The sequence below is a fragment of the Odontesthes bonariensis genome, chromosome 2, assembly GCF_027942865.1.
Source record: "Odontesthes bonariensis isolate fOdoBon6 chromosome 2, fOdoBon6.hap1, whole genome shotgun sequence".
NCBI classification, from domain to species: Eukaryota; Metazoa; Chordata; class Actinopteri; order Atheriniformes; family Atherinopsidae; genus Odontesthes; species Odontesthes bonariensis.
Genome location: NC_134507.1, coordinates 22,909,832 through 22,923,822, shown reverse-complemented (window position 1 = coordinate 22,923,822; position 13,991 = coordinate 22,909,832). Strand labels below are relative to the sequence as shown.

The 13,991-nt window shown below is 40.5% G+C and overlaps 1 protein-coding gene across 4 annotated transcripts in view; it reads right to left on the bottom strand.

Moving 5' to 3' along the window:
- Window positions 1-13,991, bottom strand: part of LOC142396822 (uncharacterized) — a 94,972-nt gene that overhangs the window by 6,727 nt on the left and 74,254 nt on the right. For 2 of the 4 annotated variants that reach the window (XM_075479948.1, XM_075479959.1), the window contains one exon: window positions 5,827-6,752. The exons of 1 other annotated variant lie outside the window; for it this stretch is intronic. In XM_075479948.1, coding sequence (XP_075336063.1) covers window positions 5,934-6,752 — 819 coding nt within the window. In that variant the 3' untranslated portion in view covers window positions 5,827-5,933. Of the gene's footprint in view, window positions 1-5,826; window positions 6,753-7,474; window positions 8,075-13,991 lie in introns of those variants that run through there. One more of the 4 variants, XM_075479939.1, reaches the window with a different exon arrangement.

Sequence of the window (13,991 nt, the reverse complement as noted above, 5' to 3'; positions counted from 1 at the left end):
AAAATGTGCATTAAAGTCACAATGTGGAGATCATCCTTTTGCTCATTTTAAACCAAAGAGCAGTTTTGTTTTTGGTCACAGACAGAGGAAAAAAAAAAAAAAAAAAAAGGACAAAGTTCCCTTGATGCACTAAACTAAAAGCAAAGCCAACAATAACTGGCTTCTTTTTGAAATTCACATTCATCATCTGCTATTCCTTTCACGTTTTTACACACTGTGGCATTAGATATTGGTACGTTACAGATCCACGATCTCATGCATATACTATGCTGTAGTTGTTTCAAGTCTGCAGATTAGGCTACAACACCACATTTTACCCTGATCATTCAGTGTCACTTTATGGTACAAGTCTAAAGTTATAACGTCCATTTATATATGCTAAGGAGAAGCATATCATATATGTGTGTCATGAGGGGTTTGTTAATGCAAAGGAAATATGTTTAGAGTTGCACCTGCAAAGAGAAAGGTCGGCATGGCAATTTCAACAGTTTCTTCTTGTTGTTAATGTTAAGCCATGTTAACATTGTTAAAAACAATAGCAAACACAATTGCTTTATAAGGGCATCTATGTATTAAAATATGGAAACCCCAACCATGTATTTAGTAACATTGAAATCTAATTGTGCATATTATTTTGAATCAGAACAATCCTTTTTGCCCCCTTCTTTTTAATTTCCAAAACTTAATCATTTGCGAGTGACAGCAAAGTAGAGAGAGAAAGGACTGTGAAAAATAGTTGACAGCGGACTGAAGCATTCTCCTCCCCTCCTCATCCTCACGTGGCGCTTGTTCATATATTATGAGCTTACAGTATGTGTCCTCATATAATCTGTGCGTCTCTGTAGAAAAAAATAAATGACTGTGCAAAAATGTTGCTATGGTGCAGAGTGGAGCCTTGTTCCCAAAATATTCTTTGCAGCGGACCAGCTGAGCTACTAAATGTTCTGCCACACGATCAGGTTGCGCAACCATGCTTGAGCAAATTTCCTGAAACACCGGTTCAAGTCCGACATCTAATGCTTTTAAGTTGGGAATTTGGATACAAAGACCAGGCTTCAGAGTATTTTTAAACGGCTTATTGAGCACAAACTGTATCAACATAGATAACTCTCGAGTACTGTGAAATCATTCAGTCCCTGCACAAGAAATTCAAAAGTAAAAGGTCGTGCCAGCTCCTTCATGTACTTTTTTTTGATTTTCATCAATATCCACATATGATTTGCAAAACTTAAACATGCTGTTACAATCAGAGCAACTTAAAATGTGGCCTAGGTCAGTTAGTCACTGAAGCCTGTGCTAAAATAAACATGATTTACAACAGCAGCTTCACTTTAAAGACTAATAATTAGAGTCATTTTGGCTTAAACATGTTTTGTTGGGTCAAATGAACCCATCTGCCCAGTCTTAATAGATTAAAGAAAAGTCATTTTTGAGGCTTTGCCTTGCAGCTAGGAAAAAAAAGTGCCTCACAGTTTTGGCTCCACAACAGACAATAGGAGCTCTTCCCCAGAGCTTCGTGCATCGCTGAAAAAGATTAAAGACATTTACACTCAAGGCCTTTCACAGACGATATTCTGGAAAGTTTCCCTCACTCCAGTTTTAAAAGAATATGAGTGAGATGTTTGGACTGAAGATATAACAACTAAATTTGTGGTTACTTTCATCATAACAATTTAGTAACTATGATTCACAATTTGTGTTATTTTAATGTCTGTGCAGGGTGAAGGTTAACTTGTGGAAGATACTGCTCTTCAAAAATTACTTGAGTTGTCCACAAAAAAAAGACAGATGCAGCTTAAATAACAATTTTGTGTAAAAAAGAAAAAGAAATTACAAGAAATCAAAAAAATTCTAGAATCTTGTCTTGTTTCCTGTGCAATAATTTTCCTTTCATTTCCAATAATTTTGTTGTTAACAGGGTATGCACCTACGTCACTGTTCTCTATAGCCACACCTACAGCGCTGGAATCAAAACATTCAACATGGCTGCCACCGCTGTTCATGGTATGTTGAGTATTACCAACTGGTTCTTCAGTCATGACTCACAGTTAACATAGTGGAGGGCACACTTTTTTGCTGCTTTATTGTGGTCTCCAATAAGCCATTTCCAGTTACCGCCTCAATTTATAACATTGGGAAAACATTTGACTGTGAACCAGGAGATACCAGTGCAATTTAACTATCCATCAAAAATTAACTTAATGTCACTTTCTGTACAAATTTCCCTTGTAGAGTAGATCTGTTATTGTTCTTCTAATTTTGTTCTGACTAATATCTAACACTGATCCAAAATGCAGACCAACAGAACAGTTGTTCCACATTTTTTATGTCATTTTACATACCTAAATGGGAGATGATGAATAGCTTATCACATCTATGGTTTGACATAATATTGTAATTTTACAATTTTTACAAAACAATCTATCGTACCAGACACAAAATATTCACTGCAAATTTGTGTTTCCGAAGCCTGGATTCAAGCATTTGACCCCCTTTTTAATTTTTGTAATTTTACAAAATCTCTCTAAATCTGTTTGTACAGTCAATCGCATAACAGCTCTTCACCATTTCAGACATGACGGCCATTGAGCCCGATGTATTTTTGGCCCTCACTTCCAAAAAGTGGGTGTTACCCGGCTAGAATCATCTGTTTGATATTACATACATTCCTCTATTCTAAAACTCTTGAACATGATGAGTTGGTCTGCAGAAGGAACTTGTTTCAAATATCTTCAGGGGAAAAAAGCTCAGAAATAGGAAAAAATAATCTACCAAGAAGTTGGTTATGATGTATTTACATATATAGTTGTACTATAATCTGTAGTAGGCACAAATTTTCTAATGGCCCTGTCACACTGTTGCGTATGAGAGAAGCGTATGCCAGCGTATGAAAATTATCACTCATACGCTGGTATACGCTGACATACGCTATGGGAACGTTAGGCATAGGTTGTATACGTTTCAAGCACGCTGGCATACGTTGGCATACGTTAGCATACGCTGAGGCAGAAATAAATTTTTGAACATGCTCAAAACTTTTGTGCGTATGGTTAATACGCTAAGCATACGCTAGGCATTCGCTGAATACGCTAGAGGTACGATATAGGTACGTTACTGATAGGTCGAGAACGCTGGACATAAGTTGACATACGTTGGCATGAAGTTGTACCGTACAGCTAGCGTATTCATAACGCATTGATAGCGCATGCGTAACATACTTCTAACGTATGTCTGACGTATGTGCAGCGTACATCGACATATTGGCGAATGCCTGACGATTGAGTTACGTATTTGACGTACAACTAGCGTATTCAGTGTTACCAGATTGTCTTTTGACTGCCTCCGGCGGGCAGAAAATACCTTCGGTGAATAAAAAGGTTAATGTTAAAAGTGAATAAAAAAATCAAATTGTGTTCCTATCAATCCATACAGTGTAGGCCTACGTACACAGCAGGCGGCAGATATGCTGTAGCTGGTTGAACAGAGCCGGTTGAGTACAGGGAGCGCGCACAGCAGCCCGTTGAGCGGTAGCACAAAACCGTCTGCTTTTCTCTGGATTAAGCGATCATACTATGCAGATACACACAACTGCATTATAATGTAGACCTAATTATAGCTTCGAAAGTTTGACGTTTATCAGGTAAAGACAATTACGTGATAAACATGTATCTGTGCTCGGTATATCTGATGACTTTGTAGAGCCCTGTCTTTGGAAATTATTGACTGTAATGAATATGATTTAGGCTATTGGTGGATTTTCAATAAAGATATGATAACTTTTGCAACGATCCTCGTGACTGCATTGTTTTTTTTTCGGATCTGGGCCCTTCATAGTAATTGCCAAAAACTGACTGAAGGCCAAATACAGTCCGGATCTCACTTTTGCAATATTTGCACCGTGCCTTGGACGGATCTTGCGGGACAGGTGCAATCCATACTTTTAGGACGTCCTCCTGCATTATACTGATATGAAAAAAAAAAACGAAAAAAAAAACAACAACTTTGTAACACTGTGAAAGATACTTGTCATGTGGTTAATGAGTAATATGTTTCAGAATTTAAGTATTACTCAAATATTAAATGTTTTCATGTGAAAAACGTTGTTGGGCGGTTTTTTGCTGAAGTGGGCGGGTTTTGGAACGTGATTGGGTGGAAATCGCTTTTCTTTTCTTCAATTCTTCGTGGACCTCCGACGAGAGAAGATGGAAGTAGCTATTCTCCAACATCAGTATGATCTGATCAATTTGGCACTTCACCAGATCCAAGACAGGAGGAGGAGAAGAAGAAGACGACGTGAAGTCTTGTTGAGACCATGGATCGGCAGGCGGCGGCAGTTTGGCCTCTACGACCAGCTTCTGGTGGAGCTCCGAAACGAGGACCAACGATCCTTCAAGAACTTCATGCGGATGCCGGCCGAGATGTTTGATGAGCTCCTAGCCAGAGTTGGTCCCAGGATCACCAAGCAGCACACCTGGTACAGGGAGCCCCTGGAGCCTGGCCTGAAGCTTGCACTTACTTTGCGTCACCTTGCCTCTGGGAGCAAGCATTCAACCATGCAATACGGATGGAGGGTTCCCCACAACACAGTCACTCGTCGTCAGAGAGGTCTGCCAAGCCATCATCGATGAGTACATGCCCGAGGTGATGGGTTGCCCAACCACTCCTGAGGGATGGCGTGCTATCTCTGACAAGTTCCTTCAGAAGTGGAACTTTCCCCATACATGTGGTGCACTAGATGGGAAACACATTGCCTGCAAGTGTCCTCCAAACAGTGGTTCCCAATACTTTAACTACAAGGGGTTCTACTCTGTTGTACTCATGGCCCTTGTAGACGCGGACTACAAGTTTATCTGGGCAGACCTCGGAGGAACAGGATCTGCATCAGACGCACAAATATACAATGACTCTGAAATTAAGACATGTGCTGAAGACGGTACCATCGGATTCCCTGCCCCCGATCCTCTATCCAATGACTACCAGGATGTCCCCTACTTCTTCATCTGTGACGATGCCTTCGCCCTCCGAGAGACCATGATGAATCCATACAGCCTCCGGTGTCTGGACAATGAAGAGAGGATATTCAACTACAGGCTTTCCTGAGCTAGGAGGGTGGTAGAAAATGCCTTCGGCATCCTGGCAAACCGATTCCAGGTTCTTCTGACTACCATGCAGCATCACCCCTCAACTGTCAAGGTCATCGTGAAAGCCTGTATTGTCCTACACAATCTGATGAGGATACGGTACCCTGGACTCCAGAACCAGCAGCTTGACCGTGCAGAGAACATGAACCGTGACTTCATCCCTGGAGCGTGGAGACAGGACAGGAACTTGCAATAACACCTCCACTCAGAAAGGAAAGAAGCAGAGGAACCTCCTGAAGCACTGGGTCAACTCCACAGCAGGTGCAGTTCCATGGCAGGACATGATGATTTAGAGCACCTCAACACACCACCAGGAAAGAAGTAGTGACTGTTGTTGTAGTGACTGTTGTGTCATCATATAAATGTTTGTTTAAATTTGATTAAAAATAAAACAACTTATTTTGAGTTATTTTTTGGCTTGAATATTATAGTTTTGTGTAAGTTGCATCTGGATCACCGGGACGCTGGTCACATACAAACCCCCGACCCATATCTAAATTAATAAACTGCACTACAGAAGTGTATGCAAATTACATATGATTTCATGTATACTTCATGTAGACTAGGGGTCAGGGATACTTATAAATTACATATCATGTGATGTATTAAAAATGTATTAAAAACACCACATGTAAGCTTAAAAAAACGTTTATTTAAATGATCAACTGACCTTTAATAATGGCACATAGTGAACAGTCAATACACACAGTCATAATAACATGACTCACTACAACAATAGTGAACAATGAGTTCCTCATCCTGAGAACCGATAGAGGAGATCCCATGATGGCACTAATTCCAGAGGTTGGACAAACCGGAAATGCTTGTGAGGCTGTGCTCATTGGCTGTGTCTGGACTGAGCTGGGTTGGAGTTTGCTGGTCTGTCAGTACGTTGGCAGCAGCACTCAAGGAGGCAGACACTGGGGTGGGGGTAGGGGTGCACTTTTGCTGCTGCTGAGCAGGTTCCTTAGCGGGCATCATCTGATATAGACGCTGAGGAGGCATCTGCTGTTGTGGATGCTGGAATGGTTGCTGTTGGTACTGCTGCATGTACTCCATGGACTGTGAACCCCACACTGATGATGCTGGAGGCACGTTTCTCCACATGTGGGGAGGCTGATACTGCTCGGAGGGTGATGGTGATGAGGAGCGGAACGAGCCGATGGACGGTGCTGAACTGGGGTGCAGTGCAGGTTGTTGAAGGTGGCTGGGTTGTTGGGTTGCTGGGATGAGGGGAGCCCCCATGGTATTTGAGATGCCATCATCACTGTCCTCATTCATCAGGTCATACATCAACCTGTTGATGGTTAACTTTGCCTTCTTATATTTGGCATTAGGCATGTTAACCAGGCTGTCTCTGACATAGTTGGCAAAGGCTGTTCGGGCTGCGATGGGCTGCTGCTCAGCTTTGGCGAGGCCCTTGAGGATGGTGCCGGATTCAACTATTCTACTCTGTAGGGACTCAAGGAGGGCGCTGTCAGGGTCCTTAGGCCGCTTGCGTGAGGTAGATGAGGGGGTAGGGGTTAGCTCATCTCGGTCAAGCTCAAGCTCGGCGCAGGCAGTCTCTGCAGCATCAAAGTCTCCCCTGTGCTGTTGGATGGTTGCCTTCACCTGCAAAGACAAAATAACACAATTATAAGTAAAATGAATGCAACAATGAAAGCAAATATGATTTAAATTAAGAAATGGAATTTATTTCAAAATTATTCATAGGATTCGAACAGCGTCGGAAATTAGCCAGTGCCACGGGCCATTTGGCCCCCAATTTAGCCTAAAATGCCCCCAAAAATCATGCTCGAGGGGCCAAAATTGCCCCCAAGAGTTTGAAACAAATATTTGTACATTATTATAATGTGACATTAAACTACAATTTTTATTTTCATTAATTTAAGAGCGTATTTTGTGAAAATGCGCAAAAAGCAAAGCGAATTTATGTGTTTTTATGAGTTAAACTTGAATATGCTGTTGCTATGAATATGAATATGCTTTCAAGGACTAAATAAATAAAGCCTGCATTAGTTTGCTTACGGCTGTCTCCTGTTTTCTATCTGTAGCTACTACTTCCACACTTCTCTCTGTAAGAAATGGCATGCTTTACATTTATTTGGGTTGGCAGACGGCAAAGTAATGATGACGTTGTGCATTTAAATCTAAAAATAACTTGAAGATCTAATTTTTTTTTTTTTTTTTTTTGATGGCCCCCAAACATTTTGAAAATGCCCCCACTTTTGGGACTGTGGGGGCCAAAATTGCCCCCAAAATATTTTCTTAATTTCATACACTGGATTGGAATAATAGTGGTCAATCGCAAATTAGAACTGTTGTATACGTACACTCTGGAGGGGCTCTGGACGGTGGCGAGTGACCGTCTTCAAGAAGCCAAACTTGGAGAGGATCCACTGCTCCCTCTCAGTCAGGTCTGGGGCACCATCACCGCTTTTCTTCTTGTCAAGGCGTGTGTGGGTGTCATGCAATGACTGGAACCAGCCCTTAAGGGTGTCGACTGTCTTCTCCATCAGCTGGGCCTGGTCTTCCCAGATCTTGTTCTTCTTGTTCTTACGCCTGTAATCTGTCATCTTGAAATTCCATAGCACAGGGTTATCAATCAAACTCCAGCATCAGCTCCTCCTCAGCGATACTGATGTTGCAGTGGTTCTTTTTGGCCCTCTTCTTCTTTTTCCCCTTGTCATCAGCCAGACGGGCGGAGATGGAGGCGGCAACTGATATATCGGAGTCAACTGACGATTCACGGGAGCGGTCAGGAGGAGGAGTTGGGGATCTTGATCGTTCAGAAGCATCAGCCGCAGGTGCATCAGGCATTTCAGCAGATTCTTCTGTTTTTTTGCCTTTTCCTCAACCTCGGCCCAGGGCCGGTTGTTTCTTTGGAGGCATGATCTAGATGAATGTCTGGAGAGATCTTGATAGCGCGTCTACTGCACTAATGGAGCAATGTGGAAAGGCTGCTGATATAGGCGCGTTGAAACGTACGCTGGCCATGCGCAGTTCATATGCTACTCATACGCTAGTCATACGCAAAGTACGCTGGTTATACGTTGTTCATACGCTGACATTCGCTGTCCATACGCTGTCAACACGCTGACCATAAGCTACTCAGACGCTACTCATAGGTTCAATACGGTAAGTAAATGCACAATTCTTTATTTTCAAGGACTTTTCGTGCGTATGAAAATTAAATTATTACTTTTCATACACAACTCAGACGCTTCTCTCATACGCAACAGTGTGACAGGGCCATAAACCACAAACACGCATGCTGTGTGCAGCCATCATTATTGAGACAAAGAGAAAAAAGTCTTTAGTCATCTTAAAGTACTACAGGTGGACATTGTGATTAAAGACATAGTAAGTAGTGCAACAAGATTAATTACAGTATTCCATTTATAACCCAACCTTTCTCCTCATATTGTAACCATTGCACCGACCACAGGCCAGACAGAAATATTCCCCAGCTCTGGTAATGCTGTTAATTATTTTGTTGAGAGCTGAGAAGATTAATTAGATGTCTGCCCTTTTTAAGTGGAGTATCACCCCGTTTCAGACTCAATTTTTTCAGTGAAGATTTTTTATCTTTTTCTTGTTACTTTCAGTACAAATATTCAATACTATCGTCAACAACGGCGTTTGCATCAGGTTGAGTTCTCGTGACATCAAAGGTCTCTAAAAGGGCAGATAAAACAGGGGTACCCATTAATTCCAGTGATATTTTTCTCTCAGGACAAAGACAAACTATGATTAATTTATTGAAGGGACAATACTAGATTAACCAGTCTGATAGATGAGCCGGTGCTTTGTCTTTCCTGTTTGATAAAGTGGATCCGCTTTTAGCGCTCAGAGCTGCTGTAAACGGTGCACAGCTCGATTATTGAAAAGAAGGCAACGACATGGTTTAAAAGCTTGAGACTGATTATGTTTAGATGCATAGCAGTGACTGCATCTCATCTGGGCATGGACGCAGATAAAATAATACAGACTTCACACTTTGTTATAGTACCTTTGGTGATGGCAGCGGCCTCACGTTCGGTTAAGACTCAGACTTATCTTGGGCCACTCCAGGAGTTTTCATACTATGTGTTCTCCATGGGTTGTCTTGTAGAAATAAAGCTTTGCCTCAGCCTGACATCCCAAGCAATACAAAGGACTGCTTCATATTTTCTTTATCCTTTCCTCTGTTCTGGATATTCCTCCCATCACCTGTCACAGAATAGCATCTTTTCAAACGCAATCTCGTGACGGATTGTATTGTAAAATTAGTATTTCCGTCCACTGGAACATATATAGCAAGTTCGCTGGCTAAAGAGATTATTACCAACTAAACATAAGTTCTCATGAGCTACACGGTTTAATACAACATAGAGGGTCATGGTTCCCATCACAAATAGCTTCTTTAGAACTTAGCTTCCATCTGGCTTTCTGCCAGAAAGGTGGAGTGCTGACTGGCCTTTTCTCTCTGTTAAATTGGACAGCAGACGTTATTAGTTCCAAACTTCTTCCATTTTAGACTGATGGAAGCTCTTGGGTGAAAATTCTGCGGAAAGTTCCTTGTATACTTTTTACCAGATCTGTGCCTTTTAAACAATCCAATATTGCAGGTCTAGAGACAATTATATTTTTTCTCAGATGCAAGTGATAAACATGAGATCTGTGCCAGTTCATGTCAAAATTTATTGTGTTCAACAAATAAACAAAACAAAAAGAATCCATAAAGGTTTGAGTCCAAACATAGAACACGGAAATGTGAAAGGGTCTTAAAGTTTCCGTCAGCATTGTACACGTTTGACTTTTTGTAAACTTAAGACTAAAAATATAGATTATCGAGCAGTCTCTCACGAGAATGGGTTGTCTGATTGAATGTTGTTTGGATAAAAATGGTCAAATTTAGAGGAGGGGAGGAGAGATGGACCTTAAAGGAAGCAACTGAATCGCACCACTGAATATAAGATGTGCCAATGAACAAGCATTGAATCAAAATTTGATCAATTCTTTTAAGTAAACAAATGATAAGACTACCAAATGGATTCAGTGAGGCGTTTTATGATATAAAGTCATGTACAGTGGATAATAAATATGTAACATTGAAACCCATTAGAAATGTAATAGAATACAATATGATGTAATGTCAACTTCACATTCTCTATTGTCCAATAACTTTTCATTTATCTACTTCACTGTTAGTTGCAGTTGGTTAATGTCTGAAAGAGAAAGGGGGAAAAAAAAATACAAGACTAGCTGTGGTCAAAAGTGTTTTTTTTATGACCTTTTACATCAAGCCTCAGAAAAAGTTTGCAGACTATAGAGGAGTTATTGTTTCACTATTGGGCTGCACTATTCCTAAAGGAGAAAGAAACCTACGAGATGTGTGGGGCCCCAAGCTATGGTGAGCTTTATTTTGATTAGCAGCACTGTTATATATGAGTTAAAGCTTTTTTTTTCTTTTCCCCCTATGACTGTGTTTACTTAATATTTTATATATTTCATGCGGGAAGTCCCAACCTTTAAGCCTGTCAGAACACCAGATTAGATTTCAAACTGGAAGCTGTTTGGATGATCCTGCCACCTTTTCAGAATCTAAATCATAAATGTAATTTCTGGAAGCTGAACATATTTACCTTAATTTCTGTGTTTTCCCTCCACTGCAAGACAAAACTGAATAACCGCTTCAAACTCCTGCTACACGGACACAATGTCGACCAAAGGTAATCCCTTCACTCTCTACTATGCAGCACAAAATATTGTGCCCTTGTGTTTTCTAGATATACTTTCATTTGCAGCAGCTCCTGTGTGTATCATGGGGTGACAGGGCTGAAACTCCCTGTGCCATCTGACACTCGCCTCTCATTTATTACGTGCAGTCAGTTAGTGTTAATACAGATTGCATGCTAGGTAGAGATCAGAGGTTATGTTATGGGATTTCTACACTAAATCATTCTATTCATTATTGGTGAAAGGAGAGCTAGCAGTTTGATGGATGAGCAGATGTTTTATCTTGTTGTCACTTTTGATAAAGAGGAAAACCTGCGTCAGCGTTGGAGTACTTAACGGCAGCTGTAGGTTTTGGCTGGAGATCAAAGGTGAAGTTGAAGGACTAGTGTGGCAGATCAGTCATCATCCTGACAATCCTCTTTTTTAGACCGCTACATGTTTTATCCACTGAGAAATTTGACTTATGTGGCTTTACAACATAGAGTAACATGGGCAATCAATAAAATATAAGCTTTTCTTAATCATCTCAAGCGAAGCCTCGTTAATTCTAGGTGAAACTATGAGAGGTACAGCAATGAAAACATTTTTAAAATAACTGCTAAGTATCATTTACCATCAAGAATTGACCCAAGAACAACGTAACTTGCTTATTAAGAGGTAACGACATGAAAGCATATTAAAAAAACTACAATTAACATATCAGGTTCGAGCTAACGTGCTTCTGAGTTAGCTTACTAATCTTGTTAGATCAAATGAAGAAAAAAGCCAGCCACAAAGGCTCAGAAACCACACATTACATTTAACGCTGTCTGTAAAAACCTTTGAAACTTGCATCAAAAAGCCCAATTGCATGGTTTACAAACTTTGTTATTACAAGACATAGAAGTTTTTCACAGCAGCTGTCACTATGTTGTACAGAATTTCACTGCTGTTGTCTTTAAGTTTTCTTTAATTATTCCCGTTTTAAAATGCAGCGCTTCAGAATTTGAATATACAGGTAGTTTTATCTATCAGTTTAAAGTAACACGAGTAGAGTTACTGGTTGCTTTAATAACTGTGCACCTGTATAAATTGGTGATAAAGCCATCTCTTCCAGTAAGCCTGGGAGTCGTTATACAAAAGAGGATCAGATTAATTCCCACATTTTAATACATTTTGTGCACTTGTGTTAACTGATTTGTTTGCACACAAGACAAGTGTACAAGTCAGCAAACTAGAATTCAATCCTGACGCCATGGTGCAAGCGCTTATTAGAAAATTAGATCTCCTGCATGATTTATGTATATTGATAATGTGCTTTTCACAATATGCAGTGATGTATTTATGGATCGTGAAATACCGGTATAGTATAAAGAAAATAAATAAAATTGTATTCCTTATTTTGTTAGTTTAGTTGGGCCAAAACTGGACTTTTAAAATGCATGCTAACATGTTAGTCTGGCTATGAGAGCTTTGATTTCCGTTGGATTAACACCCAGAAAGTGACATCGTGGGTCGAATTACTCCTGCATATGTCGCTTAGCTACAGTCAACCTGTCCAAGGCACGCTACACATGCTCCACAATTTCCATTTTAGGATTTGACCTTGCAGAAACAAAAACGTTGATGCAAAGAAGAACCTACTGGGACAAATACAGTGCTCCAATTAAATGGCCACGTTTAACTCTAAAAATACCATCTGTGTATATACTCATCTAATGTGCACAAATAAACTAAAATACTTTTCTGTCCATGGTCACTTTCAGACTTCTGCAACTTCCTAATGTGCCACCAGCGTGAGAGAAGGACATCTCATTGTTTCACAGATGGAAAACAAAGAAAAACTGGCTCTCAACTCTTAATGATCACATGTACATACAGTGTCAGAGTGTAATTTACTTTCCACTGGAATCATCTAATCAGCATCTTCTTTCTCATTTCACAAAAGGGCGAGTTGACTTGCTGACTGGAGAGATGGATATGAAGATATAATGGCTGAGCAGAGAAGAGAACCAAGGAGTTGGGGCATTTAACACGAATTGTGATCTGTTCCTGCATACACACACAGCTGTTAAAACAAGTCAAGGAACAGAGCCGCTTTTGCACAAAACTTTTCAGAGGGAAAATTACCAGCTGCTGCTTTTCTGCTTATTGTGTGGGTCTATTTGTACTTTTTATTACTTGTGCTGTGGGGACATAAATCTGTTTATGCAATCATACTGTGGGGACCCACTCTCTTTTAGGGACAAAACACAAATCCCCCAAAAAGGTAAGTTGTTTAATTTTAGGGTGAAAATGTGGTTATGGTGGGGATAAGTTTCCAGAGGGCAAATGTGAGTTAATATAACATCCTCTGAAGTGATGGAAACAACTATGTGCAGATGACTCGAAGCAGTTGAGCTGCACATGCTCTCACGCACCCACACTGAAGAGTCGGTTAATTAGATTATGCTGCTGTCAGACGAAAGCTTCACAGGTCTGGGTTCAATTTTTACTTCGAACTTGAAGAAATTAAAACCACAACACTGACCGAGCCCCAGGAACTGTATTCTGCTGTGTACTTAAAAATGATAACAGAAATTCCTTTAAAAAGCCTTTAAAGGAGGTGGACGTCCCTTCATATGTGAAGACTTAATTGCTGGCTGACTTTTAATGCATTTGCAAATCAATTCTTTATTTGGCTCCCTCCTATTTGTAATTCTGTTTTCATACCCTATGGAAACACAGTTTAACTTCTTGTCACTTTCCAAAGGTTTTGTTTCGTACCTGCTTGTCTACACCATTGCTATTCCTATTTTTTTTTTTTTTTTTTTCCCTGCATTCCCTTATCTACCTCAGTCATCTTCAGGCTACCACATTTCAGTTGCTCCACCGATTCACCCTCACTTGCAAGTGCATTCAGCTTTCATTAACCCAGCTCTGCCTGCCCACTCTCCAACTACTTCCAGTTACCCCAGCCACCTATTAAGTTTCCAGCTCTTGCACCAATTCCTCTCCAGCCATCCATTACTCAGCTGTCCACTAGAGACTGCACTTAGAATTTTCCACCAATTCAGTATGCTGGCTTTAGGTCCACTTAGAACTGAACCCAGTTGCCCCAGTTCTTGCTTCAGGTTGACTTGCAGAGTTTCTACTACTAATGCTGTTGGA